The 27,458-nt window shown below is 41.1% G+C and overlaps 2 protein-coding genes and 1 non-coding gene across 18 annotated transcripts in view; 1 reads left to right on the forward strand and 2 right to left on the reverse strand.

Annotated features, from left to right (window-relative positions):
* The window catches only part of FOCAD (focadhesin), a 322,164-nt gene that overhangs the window by 214,639 nt on the left and 80,067 nt on the right, over positions 1-27,458 (reverse strand). For all 16 annotated transcript variants that reach the window (XM_055294111.2, XM_055294104.2, XM_063609849.1 and 13 more), the window contains 3 exons: positions 19,950-20,037; positions 16,740-16,942; positions 4,940-5,197 (listed from right to left, as the gene is read on the reverse strand). In XM_055294111.2, coding sequence (XP_055150086.1) covers positions 4,940-5,197; positions 16,740-16,942; positions 19,950-20,037 — 549 coding nt within the window. The remainder of the gene's footprint in view (positions 1-4,939; positions 5,198-16,739; positions 16,943-19,949; positions 20,038-27,458) is intronic.
* On the reverse strand, positions 7,492-7,620 carry LOC129490904 (small nucleolar RNA SNORA30/SNORA37 family). The gene has a single exon (XR_008660375.1). It is a non-coding gene; the product is annotated as a small nucleolar RNA SNORA30/SNORA37 family (small nucleolar RNA).
* On the forward strand, positions 9,307-13,358 carry LOC134731465 (ubiquitin-binding protein Rv1468c-like). The gene is made up of 3 exons (XM_063609852.1): positions 9,307-9,893; positions 11,262-12,358; positions 12,432-13,358. Coding segments are annotated over exons 2-3 (981 nt in total). The 5' UTR covers positions 9,307-9,893; positions 11,262-11,378; the 3' UTR covers positions 12,433-13,358.

The raw sequence follows: 27,458 nt of genomic DNA on the forward strand, positions 1-27,458 counted from the left end.
TTTCTGGTGTGTTTTAAGTTTCCATCCTTCATTTTCTGTTTCTTTCACCCTGGAATTCCTATTAGAAAGTTGTTAGAACACCAAGGTGACCCTCAATGTCTTCATTTTTTCAATTTCATCTTTTTGCTCTATATTATGAAATATTTAGATGAATATTTTACAAATCACTAATCTAATCTCCATATATACACTATGGCAATCACATTTTTAATTTCTCAAATCTCTTGCTTTCAAATTTCTTCTTTCTCTTGGTAGGATTTTTATATAAAATACAAAACATATATACAGTGTCTTTCCAACATCTCTTAGGACATTATCTCCTGCTCTCTAAGTTCTCTTACTTCTAGAGACAGATGCTCTAGTTAGTTACACTGTTAAATTTTCTCTTAAGTTTGGTGAGCCTTAACTATTCATTTATATTTATGAATCAAGGCCAAGTTGGTTGCAGGGAGCTGGCATGGTTTAATTCAAGAGATGTAAATAAATGTTTCCTTAAATAAGACTGGCCTTTGATTTGAAGGGCTGACTGTGGAAGGGCTGAAGAATGATGAGACATGTCAACTTACTGCTCCTCTTCAGGTTGTCTGGCCATGGTACAAGTATGGAGAGGACCAATCCCCACTTCGCCCTTCCCTCTCCACTAAATAAACAAGAAAAATTTTGTTCTGGCAATGGTACACTTCAACGTATTTTCCCTTGAGCAAAATCCTCCTACCTATTATGAAATTCAAAGTTACCACAAAGCCTGCTCTGATTCCACCCTTCAACAACACTAGAAGCCCATCCCTTAGAGACTTTTAACCAGAAGCAAACCTACTGGTCCCTGATATCAGTTGGAAGCAGATAGACTCCACTGTTCTGAATGCAGTTTTGGACTCCTTGTCCTCAAACTCCATCCCATCCTTTCTGATGCTTGCTGTTCAGTCACACACCCAAACAAACGGATTTTGTTTCAGTACATTAGTAAGTATCACAGTGGTAGGGGTTAAATTGAAAAGTTACAATTCCTTCAATGAGAACCATCAGTAATTTCTAATCTGTAGGCCAATCAGAAGTAACAGCCCAACATTAACACCCAGGAGTGCCAAGAAATTAACACAGAACTACTTCCCTGTGTATAAACTCCAGGCTTTTTGCACACAACCAGGAAAACACAAAAGGGATCAAATGCCAGTTGAAAGCTTTTTATCCTACAGATATATATGTAAAGTTTACAAAGAAGAAATAAACATATTGCCACAGGATGGGGTACATGCAACTTGACCTTATATTTCGGTTGTGCTTCTCTTCGCCTAATTGCTTCATGCTGGCAGGCTCATCCCAATTTTTCTCCAGGCATAATCGATGCTATGGCTACCAGGGAATAGTAGTACACTACTTCTTATCTATCAAGCTATTTATTAAAAGTGCTGTACATTCTGGCTTCTTTTTGCTGGTGTGAAGAATATAGGAAGCTGACTGACTTCAGAGGGTAGCAATTCATAGAATTCAGTAACAACAGAACAGAGTACAAAGTGTCCAAAGACTCTTTGTGCAAGTTCTTTTATAGAATATATTTTCTCTTTTTCTCACAGCAGTAACTTACAGACCATTAAATTTCACACATTTCCTATTCATTTTCCATGTTAAAATATGGCTTATGACCCCGGGTAGAACTATCACAGGGTTCTGCCCTATAACTCAACTTTTACATTTGATAATATATGACTTTTTAAAGACCAGCAAGTCATGGCCCATGAACCTATTCACATAAGTGATTTCAAATGGATCAGATGTGTACATTTTTACACATGGAAAAAAACTGAAGCTCTGAAATCACCACAAAGAATAAAATAATTGAAGATTGCAACTGTTCCCATTAAGTAAGACCTTTAACTAGACTTAACAACCAAAATGTAAAAAGAAAATAAAATACCTCAGTGTTGTAAGATACAAGTAAAAGAAAAGCAAAACAAATAAGCATGACTTTATTGCCACTTCCAAACAAGAGAAAAGCACGCAAGTAACAAGAATTTGAAAGAGGCACTGAGTTTTGCAAAACTCAATTTGTCAAACTCATCAATGGGGATACATTTTGAGGAAGGAACCTGTGGTTCTCTAAAATCAAATTTATGAGCTTTTGCTCTTTGGCATATTCTATTTTATAAATCAGTCAAAAAGAAATTGATACACCTTACACATAGTATTTAGAGTTATTCCATTGAAGGTGAGATACTAAACTATTTACACTTTTATTTTAGACCAACTCAACCTATCTAAAAATTACTAATCTTTGTGGTTGACGTTCAGTTCAGATACCTAAGTATTTAATCTTACCATAAACCCTTAAACCTTATGGATAGAAACATAGGAGGAAAACACATTTTCTAAGGTCTTAAAACCACAAACAAGTAGCCTTGATTTCCAAAACAATGAAATCTTTTGTCAGGTATTCCCTCTACAAATATTTATAAGATATTATTAAGCATCCTATAAGGCTTCTACACACCAGGTGGCCAGAGGCTACCAGACAGAGACTTCAGGCAGCCTGAGCTAAGACAACTAACTGGCTGCCAGAATGCTGAGACAGGATAATATCTCAACACACCTACCACATATACAGCATTTCAGTGACCCCCAAAAGATAAACTGAGAAGTTCTGCTTTACATTTTTTGCCTATTTAGCACATTCCCACTTCTATGACCAGTACACTATCTATCCTTCCTTTGGGGGACCATCTCACCCCATTCCACATGAACCTGGTGGCAGAAACGATTTTAGGACCTGATACTTCACCTACTTCTATTCTACCCAGGATGGCCAAGTAAAGTGCCCCATTATCCCACCATGATGTTTGGTCCAATGTAAAGACATGACCTAAGCAAGGCCAATCTGAGCATTCTTTACTTCTCTCTTCCTTTTGAATTTTGAATATAAGGTTATAAGACTTTGGGCTTCCATCTAATTCACAGAGGAAAGAAACTGTACCTTGAAAATACTGTCCAGACCATGAATGTCCTAAATACTAGAGGTAATAAAAACTAGAAGAAAGGATTTTGAATGTTCCCAACATGCACACACAAAAATGATAAATGTTTGAGGTGATGGATATACTATTAATTACCCTGATTTGATCATTGCACATTTTATACCTATATCAAAATATCACTCTGTATCCCATAAGTATGTACAATTATTAATTGGGAACTAAAAATAAAGGGGAAAAAACTGTTTGTGGCAGTTTAAGATGGGTTTCTGTTACTTACAACCTAAAGCATCATGCTGGATCAAATTTCCTGTGTGTGTGTGTGTGTGTGTGTGCGCATATATATATGTATAGATGCAATATATGTTTTATATCAGTGGTGTAGACAGATCAAGGTAACCCACTGTATAACTTCAAGGGAATCCTTCTTTAGATAATCTCCAGGCATTATCTGCATTAACTATTCTAGAGATTATCCTACCAAGTGTCAACACTGAAAGAAAACATTGGTTAGAAGCAGGATCACTACAGAAAAATACAAGGAGAAATAAAGCAGAAAGCAAGTTAAACTGATTCACATTATGCATACACCATGAAACAAAAGTATTTAGAGTACATTACAGATCCACTTGCAGAATCAGAACAGATGAGGTCTAGTCAGAGTGAAAACTTTTTGTGAGTATCAGCAGTTGTTTACACGACAAAAAGGAATGCGTATGACAATTTGAGGTTAAAAAGGAATACCAAATACATTAACTTCATATCTATTTTTTTTCGTTTTTGTTTTTGTTTTTGTTTTTTTCTTTTGAGACAGAGTCCCAGGCTGAAGTGCAGTGGCACAATCTCGGCTCACTGCAACCTCCACCTCCTGGGTTCAAGCAATTCTGGGTTCAAGCAATTCTCCTGCCTCCGCCTCCTGAGCAGCTGGGATTACAGGTGCACGTCACTGCACCCAACTAATTTTTGTATTTTAGTAGAAACAAGGTTTCACCATGTTGGCCAGGCTGGTCTCGAACTCCTGACCTCAAGTGATCTGCCCACCTCAGCCTTCCAAAGTGCTGGGATTACAGGCGTTAAGTCACTGCACTCAGTTAACTTCATATCTCAAATAAACACATTTGCCCCTTTTCTACCATCAAATTTTTTCCTCTAGGAACACATCACTTTTCCATTGGGAGATGGAAGGTTTCTTCATCATTCTTGAAAAGAAACACAAGCACAGATACTAATAAACAGAGGATAACAAAAATGTCAAAACTGCTTGGTTAGAAAACCTTTCCTTTATAGGAAATGCATTCTAGAGATTCTATCAATTGGAGAAAAAAAAAGTCACAGGTTACTATGCTAAATATGTGGTTAGTGTAAAAGGCTGGGGAAAGAAGTCTTATTAATGCCTAACTGCTTTCTCATTAGATCCTAAGTTCTGTGCAGTTAGGAAGAAAAATTGTTTACCCTCATATCCTAGCATGCAGATCCGTACCATATATAGCAAAGAGTCAATATTTTTTAGCTTATAAAATGATTCAATAAAGATAGTATCAAACTGCAAGAAGTTAAAAAGATATTAATGTCTATTGTATAGGTTTCCTTATCCTGAATTGATTAATCTGTGTCCACTTTAAATGATCAACATTAGAACTAATGGATATGTATCTTGGAATAGGTTTCAAGAGTTAACAAAAGCATTACAAAATAGCAAATCCACCAAAAAATTGGAAGAACCAGAATAGCACCATGTGCAGATTTCCTTGCTAAGTGTGCTTTCATTTTAAAAATGTTTGCATCATTAAGTATATATCAACTCAGAGTAAGGAAAAAGAAGAAAAAAATGGAAGGATAAAGATAGCAAAAAAAAAAAAAAATCAACCCATAATTTAAAACTCTGATGCAAATAATCCACAAAGCAGGAATAATCTACAATTCCAATGATTACGCTTTCCTCTCATTATTGTTCCATTATTCTCTTGCTTTACCTGGGAGGAATCTGCTTGGGCTAATTCTGTAGTGACCTTCAGTATTTGGTGAAGATTCTGTCCTTTGTCTTCAACAAGGAGGTGAGCCAGCAGAAGAAAGGCAGGCACAGGGATCACAGTAGTAATAGGAAGCAATGACTCTACTGAAGCCAACCAGTCACTTGCAGCAGACGAGTCTGTCATTACTTCAAGAATCCTCCAGGCTGTAAATATTGAACCATACATACTGGTTACAGGGCACACAAGCTTGTAGGAGAGCTGAAAAATAAAGACAAGAGAGGCATAAATAAGTGAGATAAATATATTTGTCAGAAATATATTTCCGGCATTCTTATATTTCATTGTAAGATATCACTCCTTCCAACAAAATGAATACAAATTGAATTACTGCCAAAATCCCCTCTGCACATATTTGAGGTAAAAGGATTACACAGAGAGAAAAGAGTTGGTAGATGGAACTCTAGAAGAGTTTTATCACAACTTTTCCTCGTATTTACCATTCATTCCCCATTAAGGTAGAATATATGGATCAATATACAAAATCCAGAGGCAATTGCATTTGGAAAAAGCTATTATCACTAAAAAAGTATTCAACAATGAGAAGAAAGATAAAAAAATGTATATATTGTATTTGCCCAGCTCCAGGTCCTAGGCAGAAGCAGTCTGGGGCAGATGGCAGACTTGGACTGAGGACAATTCATTTCTGTAACAGACAGTATGTTGATAGGAACAAAGTTGGTTCAGCTGGAGCCTGGGAATTCATTAATAATTGTAACTTCTGCAATAGGAAATGGCCTGACAGCTCTAAGCTGAAACAATACCCAGAGATTATATTATGCTAAATTAATCTGAGAAATGGCTCCTCGCAGAAATAAAGTAGTGCAGTCAGGGCCAGAGGGTAGCCAAGGTGAGCTCTGTAAATAAACAGCTCAGGAGAAGTCACAGACGTTAAAGAATCATTAGACATTGCTTGCTAATAAAGTAATTCAAATCATGTATAGTGCTTTGTGATAGACTGGAAATCTCTAGATTATAACTGTCTGGTTAATAGAGGCTGACTTATAGGAATTAGGATAACAACTGAAAGGATAGAAAGTAAAAGTTAAGCTTTATAAAATTTTTAAATAACAGCTTTATTGAGATATAATTTGCATACTATAAAAGCTACCCTTTTAAAGTTTATAATTTACTGGATTTTAGTAATTCATTCCTACAGCTGTGTAACCATCATCACTATCTAATTTTAGAACATTTTCATCAACCCAAACAAAAATCCCATATCCACTGATAGTCACTCCTTACTCCCCCAACCCTCCTCCAGCCCTTGGCAACCACTAACCTACTCTGGTTCCATACTGGTCATTTCATATAATAGGAAACACATAATATGTCGTCCTTTGTGACCAGCTTCTTTCACTTAGCATGTTTTCAAGGTTCATCCATGTTGTTACTTGTATCAATAATTCATTTCTTTTTATTGCCAAATAATATTCAATTGTATGGATAAATCATATTTTGTTTATCCATTATCAATTGATGGATATTTGGGTTGTTTCCACATTTTGGCGATAATGAATAATGATGCTATGAACACTCCTGTAAAAGTTTTTGTGAGGTTATAAGTGTTCAGTTTTCTTGAGTATATACCTAAGAGTAGATACAAAATTTCTTTGACAATTAAATATCATAGTAAAAACAAATGAGGAAGCTCTCACTGTATTGATATAAAAAGATTCCCCCAAGTGAAAATATAAGATACAGATAGTATGACTGGAGTGCTACCAATTTTTTTTTTTAAAGAGAGTGAGGAGAAAAAGATAATATATTTGTAGTTGCTTGTATATGCAAAGAAAAGTATGTGGACAAATACAGAAGAAATTAGTAACCACTAAATCATCTTCTGTTTTGGGGAGTGAAAATTGGACAGCTGGAATCAAAGGCAAGAAGGCTGCATTCATTATATGCAATTTTCTACTGTCTGAACCTTTTGAATATATTACTATTTCAAGAAAGTTACAAATTTTAAAAATTAAATAATATCTAAGTTTATATAGCTCTAGCTCTCTAAAAATTTTCTTCCCAAGAAGAAGGAATTCATTAACAACCATGGCCAAGTTTTTTAGACTAATGACAAACACCATAAATTTTAAAGGGCCAGGACTTCAGGATAGCCATGCCAGCTATCAGCTATTACGCCATTTTTCTAAGCCTCACTTTATTTGTTTGTAAAATTTAAGAAATGACTACTTTCCTGCTTAGGTTATAATATCTATAAAACACCTAGCACAGTGCCTGAAGTTGCAAAATGCAGGTAAATAGTATTGCTGTCATCTTCAGGAGAGAAAAATAAAACTCATTTAAATGAATATAATTTGGAAATTACCATGAACCACAGGTTGAGTAAAAGCAACAACATAACAGAGACATGTAAGAGTAAACAATGAAACAGATAGGCAATCCTAGGTTACTTGAACTGTTATGTCCAGGTTTAGGCTCTTAAGTTTGTTTGTTTGTTTGTTTGTTTGTTTGCCTAAGGTTAGAGCAGCAGGAGAAATTGTCCCATTGAGTGACAGCTGCCACTGGCACAGTCCCAGGGCAAGGATGCAATCAAGGGTTTTCTCTCAGCACCAGCTACCAAATCCTGGCCCCATAGCCTGAGGGAGGACCTGTGAAAGTGCTAGTAAGCTTTGCTTTTAGAGGAGGAAGTAGGTGTTTAAAAATAAAAGGTTTATGTTATGTAAATTATATATCAATAAAAAATAAACCACAGAAAAATACATTTAAATAAATACCGGGTGGTTGTAAGACATCTTTTACAGGTATAAAATAATTGAGAATCTTTATTTTAAAAAGCATTTAATAAAAATGTGCAGGTACATTAAGTAGTAACAATAAGATAGACATCTGATAGTACCTCTTTGTCAAAACAGGTCTGAAAAAGAAATTGTGAACAATATTGATTTTCATTAACTGTAAAGAATGACATTAATCTATAATAGTGACTAAAACAGGTTTAACAAAAGTAGAGAGTGGATACAGGAACTCAAACTTATAGACCTTTAAAAGTAAGACAGATTTTTGCTAGAGGATATTAATCACTCACCAGTCAAGCAGCATAAGACTGGACTACATAAAACCTCAAGAGAGCCTTTCTAGCTCTATACCACTATGAAGACTCTAGACAAGAGCTGAGAGATTTGGGAGTGCTTGGTTATAGCCAAGAGATAACACACACCATCCTCAGTCCCACGTCTCTCAGAAGATGATGATAGAAGCACAACATCTAAGACTCACTAATTCCTTTGTAAGTTTCAACCAGAAGTCTAAAAAATGTTTATTTCAATTTACTATTATCACAGTTTGTTTCCCTGTAAATCTGAAATGGAACTGTTATTTATTCCCAAGTTCAGCACAAAGATGATAAAATATTGTGCCAAAAAAACAAAGAAAGAAAACAAAATGGAAGTGCAGGTAACAGGATATAGGCCCTAGAATCAAACAGTCAAAATCTGAATTCCAACTCTACTCTTCACTACCCGCATAATCCAGAAAAGTTAACCGCTCTAATCTCAGTTTCCTAGCTTGTAAAATAAGTATTTTAGAATACCATCAAGGAAATGCAAAACAAAACCACAATGAAATACCACTTCCCACCTACTAGGACGGTTAAATCAAAAAGATAGACAATAACAACAGTTGGCGAGGACGGGGAGAAATTGGAACCCTCATACACTGCTGGTGGGAATGTAGAATAGTGCAGCCCCTTTGGAAAACAATCTGGCCATTCCCCCAAATTGTAAAACATAGAGTTATCACCTTATCTAGCAATTCTACTCCTCGGTGTCTACTCAAGAGAAATGAAAACACTTGTCCACACAAAAACTGATACATGAATGGTTATAGCAGCATTATAGCCAAAAAGTGGAAAAGAGCCAAAAGTTCATCAACAAAAGAACAGGAAAGTAAAATGTAAGGTATCCATACAATGGAATATTAGTCAGCTCTAAGAGAAAATGAGGCACTGCTACATGGCACATGCTACAACATGGACAAACCTTGAAAACATTATACTAAGTGAAAAAAGCCAGTCACAAAGGACCACATATTGTATGATTATATTTGAAGGAAATGTCCAGAACAGGCAAATCCATATAGAGACTGTAAGCAGATTAGAGACTGCCTAGCCTGAGGGGTGAGGAAAAAATGGGGGAATTAGGGAGTGATGACTAAGAGTGCAGGGGTTTTTTAGGGTAATAAAATACAAATGTTCTAAAGTGGATTGTGGTAATGAATATACAATGCTGTGAATATACTAAAAGCCACTGAATTGCACACTTTAAATGAGTGAAGGGGGTATGTGAATTATATTTCTTTTTTTTTTTTTTTTTTTTTTTTTTTAATTTTTAATTTTTTATTTTTTTTTTATTAATTTTTTTTGCATACAAAAACAATAAACATTTTCTAAAAATACATACAAACAAAAAGATGCGTATCAAACATATTAGGAAGGTTGCACATGGGAAGTCGGGGAATAGAAATGGGGGTGGGAGTTAAAATAAATGAGAGAGGGACTTTATATGGATCAGTGATAATAACTCAATCCTCTATTTGACAAAGAAGAGGGAGAAGGAAGAGGAAGAAAAAGAAAGTGGGATAAAGGATCAGAAAGGGAGGAAAATAGAAAAAATTAGAGTATGACTCCAGGGTAGACCTGTTTTGTTGTCATTGAGTTGGTTGGTTGGTTTGTCTGTTGTATTCTTCATGTTTCGCCAAGTTGGCCAGACTGGTCTCGAACTCCTAGTCCGAAGTGATCAACCCGCCTCGCCCCCTAGAGTGCCGGGACCACAGGCGTGAGCCACCACGTCCAGCCCCCACATTGCTTCTGGCCTCCGTGGTAGACCTCCCAGACGGAGCGGCCAGGCAGAGGAGCTCCTCACTTCTTCCCAGACAGGGGGTGGCCGGGCAGAGGCGCTCCTCACTTCCCAGACGGGGCGGCCAGGTAGAGATGCTCCTCACTTCTTCCCAGACGATAGGTGGCCGGGCAGAGGCGCTCCTCACTTCCCAGACGATGGGCGGCCGGGCAGAGGCGCTCCTCATCTCCCAGACGATGGGTGTCCGGGCAGAGGCACTCCTCACCTCCCAGATGGGGCAGCCGGGCAGAGGCGCTCCTCACTTTCCAGATGATGGGTGGCCGGGCAGAGGCGCTCCTCACCTCCCAGACGATGGGTGGCCTGGCAGAGGCGCTCCTCACCTCCCAGACGATGGGTGGCCGGGCAGAGGCGCTCCTCACCTCCCAGACGGGGCGGCCGGGCAGAGGCGCTCCTCACTTCTTCCCGGACGGGGCGGCCGGGCAGAGGCGCTCCTCACTTCTTCCCGGACGGGGCGGCCGGGCAGAGGCGCTCCTCACTTCTTCCCGGACGGGGCGGCCGGGCAGAGGCGCTCCTCACTTCCCAGACGGTGGGTGGCCGGGCAGAGGCGCTCCTCACTTCCCAGACGATGGGTGGCTGTGCAGAGGCGCTCCTCACTTCTTCCCGGATGGGGCGCCCGGGCAGAGGCGCTCCTCATTTCTTCCCGGACGGGGCGGCCGGGCAGAGGCGCTCCTCACTTCCCAGACGGGGCGGCCGGGCAGAGGCGCTCCTCACTTCTTCCCGGACGGGGCGGCCGGGCAGAGGCGCTCCTCACTTCTTCCCGGTCGGGGCGGCCGGGCAGAGGCGCTCCTCACTTCTTCCCGGACGGGGCGGCCGGGCAGAGGCGCCCCTCACTTCTTCCCGGACGGGGCGGCCGGGCAGAGGCGCTCCTCACTTCTTCCCGGACGGGGCGCCCGGGCAGAGGCGTTCCTCACTTCTTCCCGGACGGGGCGGCTGGGCAGAGGCGCTCCTCACTTCTTCCCGGACGGGGCGGCCGGGCAGAGGCGCTCCTCACTTCTTCCCGGACGGGGCGGCCGGGCAGAGGCGCTGCTCACTTCCCAGACGGGGCGGCCGGGTAGGGGCACTCCTCACTTCCCAGACGGGGCGGCCGGGCAGAGGCGCTCCTCACTTCCCAGACGGGGCGGCCGGGCAGAGGCGCTCCTCACTTCCCAGACGGTGGGTGGCTGGGCAGAGGCGCTCCTCACTTCCCAGACGATGGGTGACCGGGCAGAGGCGCTCCTCACTTCTTCCCGGATGGGGCGGCCGGGCAGAGGCGCTCCTCACTTCTTCCCGGATGGGGCGGCCGGGCAGAGGCGCTCCTCACTTCTTCCCGGATGGGGCGCCCGGGCAGAGGCGCTCCTCACTTCTTCCCGGACGGGGCGGCCGGGCAGAGGCGCTCCTCACTTCCCAGACAGGGCGGCCGGGCAGAGGCTCTCCTCACTTCTTCCCGGACGGGGGCAGCCGGGCAGAGGCGCTCCTCACTTCTTCCCGGACGGGGCGGCCAGGCAGAGGCGCTCCTCACTTCTTCCCGGATGGGGCGGCCGGGCAGAGGCGCTCCTCACTTCTTCCCGGGCGGGGCGGCCGGGCAGAGGCGCTCCTCACTTCTTCCCGGACGGGGCGGCCGGGCGGAGGCCCTCCTCACTTCCCAGACGATGGGTGGCCGGGCAGAGGCGCTCCTCACTTCCCAGACGGTGGGTGGCCGGGCAGAGGCGCTCCTCACTTCCCAGACGGTGGGTGGCCGGGCAGAGGCGCTCCTCACTTCCCAGACGGTGGGTGGCCGGGCAGAGGCGCTCCTCACTTCCCAGACGGTGGGTGGCCGGGCAGAGGGGCTCCTCACTTCCCAGACGGTGGGTGGCCGGGCAGAGGCGCTCCTCACTTCCCAGACGGTGCGTGGCCGGGCAGAGGCGCTCCTCACTTCCCAGACGGTGGGTGGCCGGGCAGAGGCGCTCCTCACTTCCCAGACGGTGGGTGGCCGGGCAGAGGCACTGCTCACTTCCCAGACGGGGCGGCCGGGTAGAGGCACTCCTCACTTCCCAGACGGGGCGGCCGGGCAGAGGCGCTCCTCACTTCCCAGACGGGGCGGCCGGGCAGAGGCGCTCCTCACTTCCCAGACGGTGGGTGGCCGGGCAGAGGCGCTCCTCACTTCCCAGACGATGGGTGGCCGGGCAGAGGCGCTCCTCACTTCTTCCCGGACGGGGCGGCCGGGCAGAGGCGCTCCTCACTTCTTCCCGGACGGGGGCGGCCGGGCAGAGGCGCTCCTCACTTCTTCCCGGACGGGGCGGCCGGGCAGAGGCGCTCCTCACTTCTTCCCGGGCGGGGCGGCCGGGCAGAGGCGCTCCTCACTTCTTCCCGGGCGGGGCGGCCGGGCAGAGGCGCTCCTCACTTCTTCCCGGGCGGGGCGGCCGGGCAGAGGCGCTCCTCACTTCTTCCCGGACGGGGCGGCCGGGCAGAGGCGCTCCTCACTTCCCAGACGATGGGTGGCCGGGCAGAGGCGCTCCTCACTTCCCAGATGGTGGGTGGCCGGGCAGAGGCGCTCCTCACTTCCCAGACGGGGCGGCCGGGCAGAGGCGCTCCTCACTTCCCAGACGGTGGGTGGCCGGGCAGAGGCGCTCCTCACTTCCCAGACGGTGGGTGGCCGGGCAGAGGCGCTCCTCACTTCCCAGACGGTGGGTGGCCGGGCAGAGGCGCTCCTCACTTCCCAGACGGTGGGTGGCCGGGTAGAGGCGCTCCTCACTTCCCAGACGGTGGGTGGCCGGGCAGAGGGGTTCCTCACTTCCCAGACGGTGGGTGGCCGGGCAGAGGCGCTCCTCACTTCCCAGACGGTGGGTGGCCGGGCAGAGGCGCTCCTCACTTCCCAGACGGTGGGTGGCCGGGCAGAGGCGCTCCTCACTTCCCAGACGGTGGGTGGCCGGGCAGAGGCGCTCCTCACTTCCCAGACGGTGGGTGGCCGGGCAGAGGCGCTCCTCACCTCCCAGACGGGGCGGCCGGGCAGAGGCGCTCCTCACCTCCCAGACGGGGCGGCCGGGCAGAGGTGCTCCTCACCTCCCAGACGGGGCGGCCGTGCAGAGGCGCTCCCCACCTTCCAGATGGGGCGGCGGCCGGGCAGGGGCTGCAATCCCAGCACCCTGGCAGGCCAAGGCAGGCGGCCGGGGGGTAGAGGCTGCCGCGAGGCCAGACCACGCCACCGCCCTCCAGCCCGGGCAACACCGAGCACTGGGTGAGCGAGACTCCGTCTGTAGTCCCAGTACCCCGGGAGGCTGAGGCGGGCAGAGCACTCGGCGTCAGGAGCTGGCGACCAGCGTGGCCAAGATGGCGAACGCGTGCCTGCATCCAAAGGAGAAAAGGCAGGCAGCGGTGGCGGGCGCTGGCAGACCCAGGCAGTCCGCGGCGCGGGCAGCAGCAAGCCGAGTAGATTGTAGCCTGGGCCAGAGAGGGAAAGAAAGAAAGAAAGAAAGAAAGAAAGAAAGGAAGGAAGGAAGGGAGGGAGGGAGGGAGGGAGGAAGGGAGGAAGGGAGGAAGGAAGGAAGGAAGGAAGGAAGGAAGGAAGGAAGGAAGGAAGGTGTGAATTATATTTCAATAAAGCTATTAAAAAAGAATTGGGTTCCCACTGCATGACAGTAAGTTATTTACCTTCTTTATGCCTCAGTTAACTCTTAGGTAAAATGAGATCAATAATTTTACCTACTTCAAAGAGTGTGAGATAAAATCAAATCAGTTAATATATACCAAAGTACTTAAAATGAAGCCTGCACATATGAAGTGCTCAATAAACCACCCTATGAAGGGGGTGTTTTGTTACCCATTTTACCAGGGCCCAGATACCACATAGATTCAGTCACTAGTCCAAGGCCACATAGCTGGAAATAGATAAAAAAAAAAGAAAGAAAAGATATCTATTTCATAGTTATTGTAAGAAATATGAGTTGGCCCACATAATAACTCCTGCCATATCGCACATGTTCAATAAATGTTAACTTTAGCCATAAGTATGACAATGACAATTCCTTGCAAATTTTACGATTTTTAAGAAACAAATATTCTGCTTACTATATACTACTTCAAAGCAATTTCAAATAAAATCTACTTGGCACAGCTTTATTACCAAAGACCCAAAAGTACCATATTTAATTTTTAAAAACACACATAAGAATGAATAAACACATGCTAGACCCCAGCTCAGTCAAGCTGTCTCTAAATTGTTATGCTGACTAAAACAGTTTCATAAAGATGAATTTTGCCCTCCTGTACAATCACAAGAATTTAGCTTTTAAGTCTCCTTTTCCACTTCATCTCACCCATCCACCCTTACTCCCCTCTAAAAAAACTTTTCCGATTCTTTCTTACTTCCTGAGCCAGTTACTCAATGTGTTACCTCTCAGCTCTACACCCACCCTTCTTTGTCTGACTAAGTGAACCTACAGCTGTGCCTTTTTAACATTTCTCCTTTGCCCTCTGGTCTAGTATTAGACCTTGTCAATAGAGAGCATAGGAGAGACACTGCAAGGAAAGGAAGAAGGGGCTTCTCTTCAGGTTCCTGTGTGCTTCTTTGATTTCTCCTACCATGGCTGCTAGGGACATGCAGGATATCCCAGAGGTGGCTTCCAGTGGACCAGCTCAGCCAATTCCAGCCTGCTCACACCACGACAAGTGGTTTCCTGTGGACCAGTTCTAGCCTATGGCACCCCAGCAGACTATATCATCCAGTAGGCCTTCTCCACATTCTCTCCTACCAGGTCTGACTCTCAGCATTGTCTGGGGAGACCTTTTAGTTCCTTCCTTGGGAACTCTGCCTTGGTCTTAGCTTAGAGGTAGTAGCTGCTCCCTACATTTACTACTGTAATATTCCTTAGACGCTTTTTTTATAAGTTTTTGTAACTAAACACCTCTTACTAATAATTCATTGCATTAAGTTTTCCTTGTTCAAATTGCCAGTGTGTTTTCTCTTTCCTGACTGGAATCTGACTCATATACTGATGCATTCTCTCTTTTATCCCCGACATTCTCTTGCGGGAGTGGAGGGGAATAAGGAGGAAGCAGAATGTTTCAAGATCCCTTTAGAATTTATAATTAGTGTTCAATTTTTTTTATTTTTTAATATTTATTTATTTATTTATTTTTGCCTGGGGAGAATGCAATAGGTAGTTTTAAATATCACATTTAATAGCCAAGATCACACCGCTGCACTCCAGCCTAAGTGGCAGAGTGAGACTCCGTCTCAAAAAAAAAAAAAAAAAAAATCCAATAGTCAAATAATCTTGACTCAGGGAGGCCAAGAACATTTGGCTGAGTCTTGAAGAATGAATAGTTCAGGCAGCTGACATAAAATAGCATTCTGTGCAGAAGCAAAGATTCAGGAAGAGACTTGAAGAGTTTGGGGCATGTTAAATTCATAGGTGTGACTGGAATGTAAAGTTCCAGATAGGTGCAGGAAAAAAAAAGCCAACAGTAAAATGTGGCTTACATTTTTTAAAACAGTGATCATATATCTACTCAAAGCCTCCTTACAGCAACACAGTATCATAAGGAGGATATTTATAGCCCTAATAGTAATTCTGCCCCTCCTCTTTACCAGCTGCTAAAGAGAGAAAGTCCAGATATTAGTGTTGACAATAAGATTCACACACATCTGAGCAAATAGTAAACCAAGTACTTATGTATTAGAGTTGGGGTGATCCTCAGTAAATAACACTTGTGATTTAAAGGAGCAGAACTCTTGCCCTGCCCCCCACTCCCATTCAAGATCCAATCATTGTTCTACATGAGCAAACCAAGAGGTAAAGTAAAAAAGCTACTAGAATTTTTTGATCGGGTTTTGTACTCCTATTAGGGCTGATGCAAGAACTTCTCTCTCTTAATTCAAATCAATTACCTGTTTCAAGTTTTAAAGTTTTAGTCAAACAATTAGGATTTAGGAAGCTGTAGTATACATTCAATTTGCCTATAATTATGGGCCAGTTTCTGCTACATGCTCAAACAAGAAATAATAATGATTGGATTTGTGCTGCTGGAGCATTTAACATAAGAGGTATCTCTGCTTTTGCAGATGAAGCCAAAACCATCACTCTAGTTTGTATTTACATAGTGCCTCTCTTCATGGAGATTTAAGATACTTCGCCAGCTTTATCTTATTCAATCCTCATTTCATCCCCAGAAGAGGAGTTGGGAAATAATGTTTCATTTTGATAAAGGCAAAACTCAAATATCAAAACAAAAAAAGTCTGGCAAATCTAGGCCTAGAACCCAACCAATATCCAAACCATGACAACATTTTTACATTATTGTAACAGGAAAAGTGAGACTGAAAAGGCAGAATGAGGCAGGCAGGATTGGAAAAGGAATGTGGCAGGCCTGTTGTCTTCCAGTTGGAGGCAGCAGAATGGGGCATACACAGGGGACATTGAGAGCCACTATGCCAGGGAATATGGCAAGAGGTGCCATATTAAATAAAGAATTTTTAGTTCTTACTGATATCAGAACTTCCAGGCCTTTGAGGACTATTTCCCACCTTGGATTATCTCAGATCTAGCAATATGCTATACTTAACTAATAGTATAATTTAAAAAAATGATTCCATGTTCAAATATATTCGAGAAGCATTAGGTTAAATAGAATTAGTTCCTTTTCTGAAGAACTCTTCAGGATCTTTAACTAGTATTGTGCACTGGATTTTCAGAGAAAAAAAGATCATATAGCATTTTCAAACTTATTTCACAACAGGACTACGATCCCTTCTTATAGTCCAGAAGAATATGTTGAGATCTCCAACAGCATTACCTGACTGAATGGTAAAGTCTGATAACAAACAGATGCTTCATCACAAGGCAAGATTATCCGTAAAGATCTAAATCCCACATTGACACTTTATTTAAGAGAAACAAGGATAGATTCATTACCTTTTGGTAGTCATCTCTGTAACATTCCTGCTGTATCATTTCCAAAAGGCTTAGAGCCAACTGCTGCCTAGAGGGACCTTCTTCATCCACAGATATACAGTCTTCCAAGGCAGTAGAAGATAGTATCTGCAGAATTGGCATCACTAGCAGCAGAGAGGACTTTGGGATTTTCTGATCCTCAGTAACAGAGAGGAGCTTCAAAGCTATTCATCAAAACAATAATGCACATTTTTAAAAATTAATACCACAGTCAAACAAAATGCAATTTTGCTTAAGAATGATATGCAAGAAAGTTTTCTTCCCTTTTACAACTGGGTCAGACACATAACTAGGATGATAAATATCATCCTAAAAGGAAATAAAAGGAGTATAAATAAGCTATTATATAAAATAAGCTGTTAACGTATATAACTGAAAAATTGATGATACTCTTTCAGGTCAATATGAATTTTTTTAAAAATACAATTCAACATTTGTCCTTAATGTCCTCTAAGATGCTAGTATTGCCCTCAGCAAACAGAGCTAAGAGACCAAGAATTCCTGGATCAGTGGATAACAAGGCCAACATACATGCTTCCTTTACAAATGCAGCTAAGAATCCTACTAGCAGATGCTTAAGTAAACAGCAAAGTGAAGCAGGACTGCCCTTCAGCTGTAATTGCTAAGAAGCAGATTGTGAAAGTCCCAAAGTCCAGAACCAAAATAACAACAACAAAAAAAATTAGTGAATGGTTCTTTAACATGGAAACAACTTACACACCAGATACATACAGTTATACAATAACTGATTTACATGTAGAGTCTCTAGACTATTAACTGAATGAGTTAAGGCATAAATATACTTTTTTCACAATTTTTTTTCAAAGTGATGTAATTAACCTTGATTTACTAAAAGATGTTATTCATGGGCTTCAAAGTTAAATTATCAAAATATTCAACTGATTTCCCCACTACAGCAAAAATAATTCTACAAGCCTTGAATCATGTCAATGAGTTGTCAGCATTTTATTTTACATCATCTGGAGGTCAAACCTTAACATGATCTTAAGTACAAACACCTGTTACTCTAACACTACTAATTTACTTTTCTTGCCTAAATATTGGTCTTAATCCATAATTGTTTCTGAGATACTATGAAAATCCATTATCTTTAACAGGAAATGAATATTATAGCAGTATTTTAATAGCCTAAATTATAAATCTAAATATTCCAGACATTTTTATAAATTGCTATTTGTAATCAAGGCTACAGTTAACAACTACATAGTATAATATTACATTAATGTAAAAATTAACGTATATAGAAATCTTTTAAATTTAGAATAATCAATATTCTCTTGGTTATCCCATTTCTTTGAATACTCTTTCCCCACAGTTCTTCCACTTTCCAACATGATATATTGGCTTAGCAGTGTTCAATACGGTTTATTCACTCTAAGGTAACTTCAAATCAGAGATATTGGTTTACGAGAGAAAGAAAAAGTCTGCTAACCAGCAAATAATAAAAGTATTTGACTGTTTGATACTGTATTATCTTTCTCTTACACATGAACCACAATATAAGAACATAGTTTCAGAATTTGAAATGTGGATTTTCCAAGGCTTTAGAATTTTTTTGTCAGAAAACAAAATCCATTCATATGAAATGTCTAGAAAAGGCAAATCTACAGAGACAAAAAGCAGATTAGTGTTTCTCTGGGGCTGAGGGTGAAAATGAAGATTAACTACAAATGATCACAAGAAATTTTGGGCAGATGATAGACAGTGGCGCTGGTTGCACAAATCTATAAATTTAATAGAAAACACTTTATTCTGAATTTTGTGGTATGTAAATTACACCTCAATAAAGCTGTTTTAAAAAATAAAACTATAGCTGTCAGAAGTACCAGCACTGGTAAATTATACCTATGGGAAGATCCCATGTGCACTGCTATAAAAAAAAAAAGGCAAAAACCAGATCAGACTGTGGAGGTAAGGCATAAGTGAACATAAAGCCAGTAGCCAAATGCAGGGTAGGAATCAAAGCCTAGGAGCCAAGGATCCCCTCCATGTGCTAAAGCCATTTCCAAGGCACGCTGTAGGTGAAAGAGCAATTCACTCCCACAATCATGAATTAAAATGCCCAGAAGAATGAGCTATACAATAAGTATTTATCTCACACACTTTTTTTTTTTTTTTTTTTTGAGACGGAGTTTTGCTCTTGTTGCCCAAGCTGGAGTGCAATGGCGCGATCTCGGCTCACTACAACCTCTGCCCCCTGGGTTCAGGTGATTATCCTGCCTCAGCCAACGAAGTAGCTAGGATTACAGGCATGCGCCACCATGCCCGGCTAATTTTTTTGTATTTTTAGTAGAAACAGGGTTTCACCATATTACCTAGGCTTGGTCTCGAACTCCTGATCTCAGGTGATCCACCCACCTCGGCCACCCAAAGTGCTGAGATTACAAGCATGAGCCACCATGTCTGGCCTCTCACGTACTTTTTAAAAATAAGAATGGCAGCATATCAACATATCATGGCACTATACAACATAATTTAGAGCTCTCATTGTTATGTGGATTATTTTGGATCAGACCAAGTAAAGTGAGGCAACACCAATGTAAAAGCCACATTTTAAAAGTATGACTTATTTGCCAATCTGCCAGATAGGGCAACTAGCTTCCTTACTACATTCTTCTTAACTAGAACATTTTTGCCTCCCTTGGCCCCCTCCTTCACTTTTCTTTAAATCAATACTGGAATGTCAAAAGAATATTATCTTTCACTTGTTCTAGCTGGATTAAAGCAATAACCATAAGTTAAATTCTGTTCAATGCAGCACATTTTGAATAGTAAAGGTATGGAGAGTTTTAAAAATAACTACAACTACTAAACACTTTTCTTTCAAGGATTTTATACTAAAGCTTTCCATTTTGCTGTACAATGTTGAATAAGGTGCTATGCCATTCAATATATTCCTGAATGTTACTGCTATATAAGGTTAGATCATAACCTTCTAACATGCAGCCGAGATACTTGGTAAATTATGTTATATTAAACCTTGCACAAGGTAACACCTTACTAGACAAGAAAAAAATTCTATTTTATAATTTTAAAAATTACAGATGGAAACTCAAAATACACAAGATAGCATGATACATAGTTCAAGTGAATCCTGTCAATACTCATGTTATATTTACATTTTACTCTAGTGACTGTATTTTTATTTACCTAGATTTAAGATTGGCTTCTGTTGACTTGCTGGAGTCTGTAGAAGTAGTAAAGCTATTCCAATTATGACCAGTTCAACAGGAAAATCCTAAAAGAATAGAGGGGGAAAAAGGAGTTGTTAAAGAAGTTCCCAGAACCATGGCTTTGTAACATGTATCCAGGAAGAATATATTTAATATGAAAGACTGCAAGCCTATTACACAAATTTATTTATACAGCAAGTGTGCTCTACTAAAGAAAGAATTGGTCGGCCAGGCGTGGCAGCTCACGCCTGTAACCTCAACACTTTGGGAGGCCGAGGCGGGTGGATCATGATGTCAGAAGTTCAAGACCAGCCCGGCCAGCTTGGTGAAACCCCGTCTCTATTTTAAAAAATACAAAAAAATTAGCCGGGCTAATTTCCCAGCTACTCAGAAGGCAATTGCTTGACCCAGGAGGTGGAGGTTGCAGTGAGCCAAGATGGTGCCACTGCACTCCAGCCTGGGTGGCAGAGCGAGATTCCATCTCAAAAAAAAAAGAAAGAATTGGTCAATGCCACACAGTCACACATAAATTCAAAATGATGTATTATATGGCCAAAAAGCAAGAAGCTATAAACCAAATAATTCAGAGGGAAAACTCAACACAGCAGATCAGCAAGTCTTCTAAACAGTCAATCTTTAAAAACCATTGAAATTTGCCTAAAATACTAAATTTAATAATATTTCGTTTCAGAAAAGTAGTTCAATTTTCTCCTTACCTAATACAGACATGATTCATCCATATAACTTGCATAATGAATTACACCAAACAAATTTTAGTAAATCATGTCACAGTAAAAGAAGTATTAGTGCCAGGGAGGTAGAGACTATTTTCAAATTACTGTAATTCATTAAGCATATTTAAATGTAGGAGAGCAATGACTATAGAAATGGGAAACCATTAAGTTCACCAAGTACATAAACAAAATGAAAAAAAAATGTGTATATTAGGTTTTAATAAACATTAATATAACACAAGTGACATATTATTTGAGGTTTCTAAGTAAAGAAAATCTTAATGTATTATGGTACAAAAGAAGAAAGGTTCAGCTAAAATGACTATTCTGAAGTTTACAGAAGTGCCTGCAGAGCAGAAGTACCTATGAATAATAAAGACAGGCAAAAAAAAAAAAAAAAAAAAAAAAAAAACCAGGAAAAAAAGGAAATCTGTGAGTTAGAGCCACATGTTAAAGGACCACCGGCCTGAGTGAAAACAATATAGTCTGACATACTCAGAAGTTGTAATCTTGAAGATACTATCAAATTAACAAATACCCTCTAAAATCTCAGTTTTACCATTTGAAGAGTGAAATTAACCTACAAAATCCTCTCGTGCTTGTTTATGGACTTTTGAAAAAAAACAGCAAAAGACAAAAATTTGTGAATTTTTAAAAATGGGATATATTCCAATCTATGTATTTTAGGAATATACGTGTTCACTATTTTGAAATACAGTTGAGAACAATGAAGCAGCTCTTATCTATTTGAGGATAATACATGCATTTTGAAACCAACACACTTACAGTATATACTATCATACCATTCTTTGCTATATCTTCCTCAATTTCATTTCAATGTCTGCATGTCCATAAAAAACGAAAGGAAAACCAACAAGATCACTTAAACCTCAGATTCACTAGATTCCAAGACGATCAACAACAAAGAAAAGCACTGCTGTATAGTAATGCTATTATTGGAAAGCCTTTTTCACACAAGCTATTACTACAAGGGCCATAAAGTAGCTTTTTAGAGTTCTGAAATGGAACAGAAGTATTTTTAAGTGGATGGAACTTAAAGGTATGAAGGCAAAAATGAAAATGGCCTTCTCCATAAAGGTGAGACTGGCCTGTTCAGAATAGAGGGTGAATGGAAAAGAGGTGGAGATTCAAGATCAAAAATTAGGAAAAGTAAATAGTGGAAGATTAGACCACATAAATCTTAAACTGCTTACAAGTCTAATGGTTACAAGTTTTTTGATTGATTGATTTTTAATGGACACCAAAGGATAGTACCATTTAATAAGATCTTTTAATAAAACTCTGTGTCAGACATCCCCTTTGCACACTTCAAATGCTACAGCTACTGCTATGGTAACTGGCTCTGCACAGGTGCAACCTAATGGTTCTCCCTTAAGGCCCCACCATGCACCTCTTGTTTCCTGCCCCAGAACAGCGCACTCTAGAAGTACAAGGAAGTTAAAGCCCCATAGGCCAAAGCTAACAAATTGGCAATAATACCCCATAGATAAATGCTTTCCCATTAATTCCAGATCCTTCTTTCATAAGGCTTCTCGGAAGATTCTGTGGGATCAAGCAACTAGTTGCTCATAGCAATAGCCTACTTGATGATGCCTGTATTGCCTCTCCCACCTTCCATACTTCACTCCTCTTGTCCCTCTCCAACTGCTTGCTGGGATCACATTGTCAGATGAACTCCAGCCATGTAAGCCTTTGCTTTTGTGGAAACCCAGGCTCTACTTTTGCCTTTAGGGAAACTCAGGCTAACTCAGAGCCTGAAAATAAAATAAATAAATAAAATACAATAAAACAAATAAGGAAATAAAATATATAAAATAAGGAAATTTTAAAAAATGAAATAAAATACAAAAAATGAGTAAATGCCTTTATACTCAGCCACAGATGTCGGAGGAATCCCAGTAACAGAAAACAACCTGGAGTCCATACTTTTTGTCCTCAAGTCAAATGAAAATAGCACTAAACACTACCTATGCACCAGGCACTAAGGACATATGCTGGGTCTACGAATGCCACTGTGGACAAAATAGTCCCTTTTCTCAAGGATTTTACACTATAGTCACGGAAAAGTATTTTTAAAGAGAAAACAAGGCATGAGAAGGTAGCAGACAAAACACAGATGGTGGCCGAACTCACACAATCCTCCAGTGCCACAACTTTGCTACGTACTCTGTTCCCCTGGCCAGAGCTTGATCAAGCCAAGATGGGCCAAACAGATCATTTTTCCTACAAAATCTGAAAACTTAAACTGAGACACACAGTGAAGAAAGTTGGTTGGAAATGAGTCATCAGCTAGTAGTGTCTTAGAAACCACAAGTTTCCAATCCTTCCCAATGCTGAAATGTTTCACTCATTCTTCACTTTGAGAGCTACCCAATCTCCTCCCAATGAGCATCATTTTTGCCTAATTTTGCTGGTCAGGGCACATTTATTTTGCTTGAAATGGAAAGGACCTTAAGTTATGATTATTCTAATCAGGCTAAAAATGGCTCAACTAAGACCAAATCCACAAAAACTAATGCAGCCTAAGAAATAAATCCATTTTCAATGTACAATGATACAACTCTGATATAAGAGTAGAAAGAGAACAGAGTAGGAAAAAGTTAATATAATATTTGAACAAAACATAAAGCTGATAAACCCAGTGATACAGAAATGTGGGTACGGTGTCAAAATACATAAGACTGCTTCATTCTACTTCATTTTATTTCAAATTGTAGTACATATAGATCTATAGCATATGTTCGCAAATTAATTTTCCTAGGCTTACTTTTTTAACCTCAGGAACACTGAGATGGGGATGGGGGACAGAAAACTTCATTACACAAATATTTCAACAGTTCTACTAATTGTTATTTCCTTCTAAAATTGTTAAAACATTGGGCAAATGAGAGACATAAATAGGACCTTCCCTCACCAAAAATCTTTTCATTCTTCTAAATGACATTAGTATCCTGTGACTCTACATTATATTCAAAAACATTTAAAAAATTAGATTCAAGAGGCACTTAGTAGATTCCCAGTGGCCAAAATAAGACAATTTAAAATTCAATATGGATAATATCTGTGATAGACTGAAGTGCATCAAATATGTTTAAATTCATGAATTCATAATACTTTTTTAAGTTAGTAAATAAAGAAAAAGGCAAAAGAGTAAAGCATTTATCCTAACTTTCCTTTACCACTGGATAACCAACTAGTAGGTTATTGGGGAAGGTGGATTCTTTTTATGGAAGTATTCCAGCTAATAAATGAGGAAGGAATGATAGGATTAGAACATTACCACTCTGTAACTCCTAATGAATTAATAGAACTAGGCATTGAGTACCAACAACTACTAACATCATAAAAAGAAAAGCAACACACATTGTGCCTCTTGATGACAGAACACACCACCCCCTGTAGTCTTGGAAACAAAAAACAGTATCCTGAAACCAGTCAAGACTTTAGAGCTAACTACCTTTGAACAGAGAAACACATAAAGCAGTGGTCCCCAGCCTTTTTTGCACCAGGGGCTGGTTTCATGGAAGACAATTTTTCCACACACCTGGGGCAGGGAATGGTTTTGGGATGAAACTGTCCCACCTCAGATCATCAGGCATTATTTAGATTCTTATAAGGAGCACACAACCTAGATCCTTCACGTGCACAGTTCACAATAGGGTTCATGCTTCTGTGAGAATCTAATGCATCGGCTGATCTGATAGGAGATGGATTTTAGGCAGTAATGCTGGCTCACTGGGCTGCTCACCTCCTGTGTGTGGCCCGGTTCCTAACAAGCAAGGAACCAATACCAGTCTGTGGCCCAGGCATTGGGGACCACTGTATTAAAGGGCACCATACGGATGCAATCAGCAAAATCCAGAAGATAGGAAACTCTCCAGCTCACACAAGCCAGGTTATTCAGTACACAAACTGCAGGGAAGAAAAGTGGGGGAGGAAACGAAAAGGGATGACCTTTAATTGGAAAGACACTTAAAAGATCTCACACACATACACATACCCCAAAACATATTACGGTGATTAGAGATACACACTGAGATGACAAAACTATACAGAAATGTAAGGAAGTAGTTACTACAGAAGTCAGAATAGTCAGGGGAAAAAGGAGGTTATGATTAGGACTGGGCTTGTGGAGAACTTCTGTGGTGGCTAGAAACTTTTATTTCTTGATCTGTGTGATGGTTGCAAAGTTCTATGTTTTGATCTATGTGCTATTTGCCTTATGTGCAAAATAAATGATAAAAATCACCTGTGGGTGCTACTTTAAAATAGAGAATACTTGGGCTGCACTCAGACGTGCTAATTCAATATCACTGGGGATAAGGCCCAGGCATGTGCATTTTTAACAAACTCTGCCTAGTGATTTTTATGCACACTAGTTTGAACCATGACTAAAACATAAGCTTCATGAACCTTGTCTGCTTTCAACTAATTGCCATAGCAAAGTGTTTGCCATCGGCATCTGCTTAATAAATATATGCTAAGGGTGGGGGTAATACACAATAAAATGGTCAGAGAATTATACTAAAAAGGACTAAACTCTATGAAGTTATAATTGCTACTCACATGAATCTACTAAAAGTACCCAGGAAAAATATGGGGTTTACACATGGATATTACATTTACAGTTAACAGAGCTGGCAATTTATCTACATAATACTGATCTATAAAATATCTTTCTGTATAATATTTATCTATAAAACATCTATATGCATTTATATACTATCTATATGATATAGAACATGATTATATCTGTAGGATATAATTATACCTGATATATCATACATATATATCTACTATACATAAGATTCATATGTAACTATATAATAGAAAATATGTTTAGAGTCCCAGTACATATGAAATCATTTTAATCATAAGATTGGCAAATTGACAAATGACTTATAATACTTGAGTCTTCCTGGGCTCCCATCTTCCATCAAAATCTACATTTACTCTCTCATTTCCTCACCTGCCATTCACACTCCCTTAATTCCAATTTCCCCACCACCACCACCACCACCACCACCCTGCTGAAACTGCTCTCTCTAACATTAACAATAAGGTTTTATATGCTATATCCTGAGAATACTTTCCATCCCTTACTTTTACATCATTGCTCCATGACACATGACACTGCTGACCACTCCCCCTTATTGAGATATTCCTTCCTTTGATTTTCTTGTCATCTGTCTCTGCTGGTTATATATGATCCTTCTAGACATATTTTCTCAGACTGCTCTTCATCAGTAAATTCCAAATAACAACCATAAACACCCCAGAGGTCCACCACAAGCCCTGTCATCCGGTCCCGTGTTTAAAATCCCCACCCCAAAGTTAATGTCTACAAATGTACACCTTTAGCCTAGACTTCTAGCCTAAATTTCAAAACCATATATCCAACTATCTATGATCCATATACACCTCAAATCAAGCATATCTGAAATCAAATTAATCATCTTCCCTCCAACATCAGCTACCATTTCTCAAAGTGAATGGCATCATCCAGTAGCCCAAAATAGAAAGCTGAGATTCTATCAAGGACCCTTCTCCTTGACCATCTAATCAATCATAAAGCCCTACTGATTCTATCTTCTATGTCTCCCTTTTCCCACTTCCATTTCCCTCATTAGGCCCTTGCTATGGGCTGACCTGTGTCCTCCCAAAATGTATTTGTTGAAGCCCTAACCCTCAAGTGACTGTATTTGGAGTAAGGAAGTAATTAAGGTTAAGTGAGGTCATCAGGGTGGGGCCCTAATCCAATCTGGATAGTGTCCTCATAGGACACCAGAGAGCTCATACTCTCCCTACCACGCGAGGAAAGCCAGCTGCAAGCCAGGAAGAGTCCTCATCAAGAACAGAATCAGCCAGCACCCTGTGCTTGGACTCTCCAGCCTTCAGAACTCTGAGAAATAATTTTATTTGTTTATTTATGTATTTTGAGACAAAGTCCTGCTGTGTCGCCCAGGCTGGAGTGCAGTGGCGCAATCTCGGCTCGCTGCAACCTCTACCTCCAGGGTTCAAGCAATTCTCCTGCCTCAGCATCACGAGTAGATTACAGGCATGCACCACCACACCCAGCTAATTTTTTGTATTTCTAGTAGAGGTGAAGTTTCACCATGTTGGTCAGGCTGCTCTCGAACTCCTGACCTCAAATAATCTGCCTGCCTCGGCCTCCCAAAGTGCTGGGATTACAGGTGAGAGCCACTGCACCCGACCAATAAATACATTTTTGTTGGTTAAGCCACCCAGTCTGTGGCAGCCTGCCTAAGACATCCTCCTCACTTCCTATCCTATTAGTGGTGTGTGGCCCCAAACCCTCCTCCATCCTCCTATGAGAAAGATCTTCCACACATTAAAAAATGAGATCTGCTGAAAGGCCTCAAACAGCATGTCACTGCCTAGAGGATAAAATGTAAACTCATTTGTGTGGCATGGAAGACAGGCCCATCCCCATTTGCTACAGCTTAATCCTTCAACAATACCCAACATCCTCTTGTTTTTTTGAATAAGCCAAGCCTGACTACTTTTTCATGTTTCTTTATTTGGGCACATGCTGTTCTACAGCTGGAATGCCCTTCCCAGGTCCTTGTACCATGCACATTCCATTCAGTCTTCAAATCTCAACTCATGCCCTACCTCCTGAAACTTGTTCTCCCATTACACTTTAAATATACTCCCATAAAATCTTTTCTCTTATTGTACTATAATTTAGTTATTTGCATGTCTGTAAG

Source organism: Symphalangus syndactylus, chromosome 9 (assembly GCF_028878055.3).
Source record: "Symphalangus syndactylus isolate Jambi chromosome 9, NHGRI_mSymSyn1-v2.1_pri, whole genome shotgun sequence".
Taxonomy (NCBI): domain Eukaryota; kingdom Metazoa; phylum Chordata; class Mammalia; order Primates; family Hylobatidae; genus Symphalangus; species Symphalangus syndactylus.

Excerpts from the sequence above, each read along its gene's own strand:
- LOC134731465 (XM_063609852.1), top strand. The coding sequence starts at position 11,379 with ATGGGGCGGCCGGGCAGAGGCGCTCCTCACTTCTTCCCGGGCGGGGCG.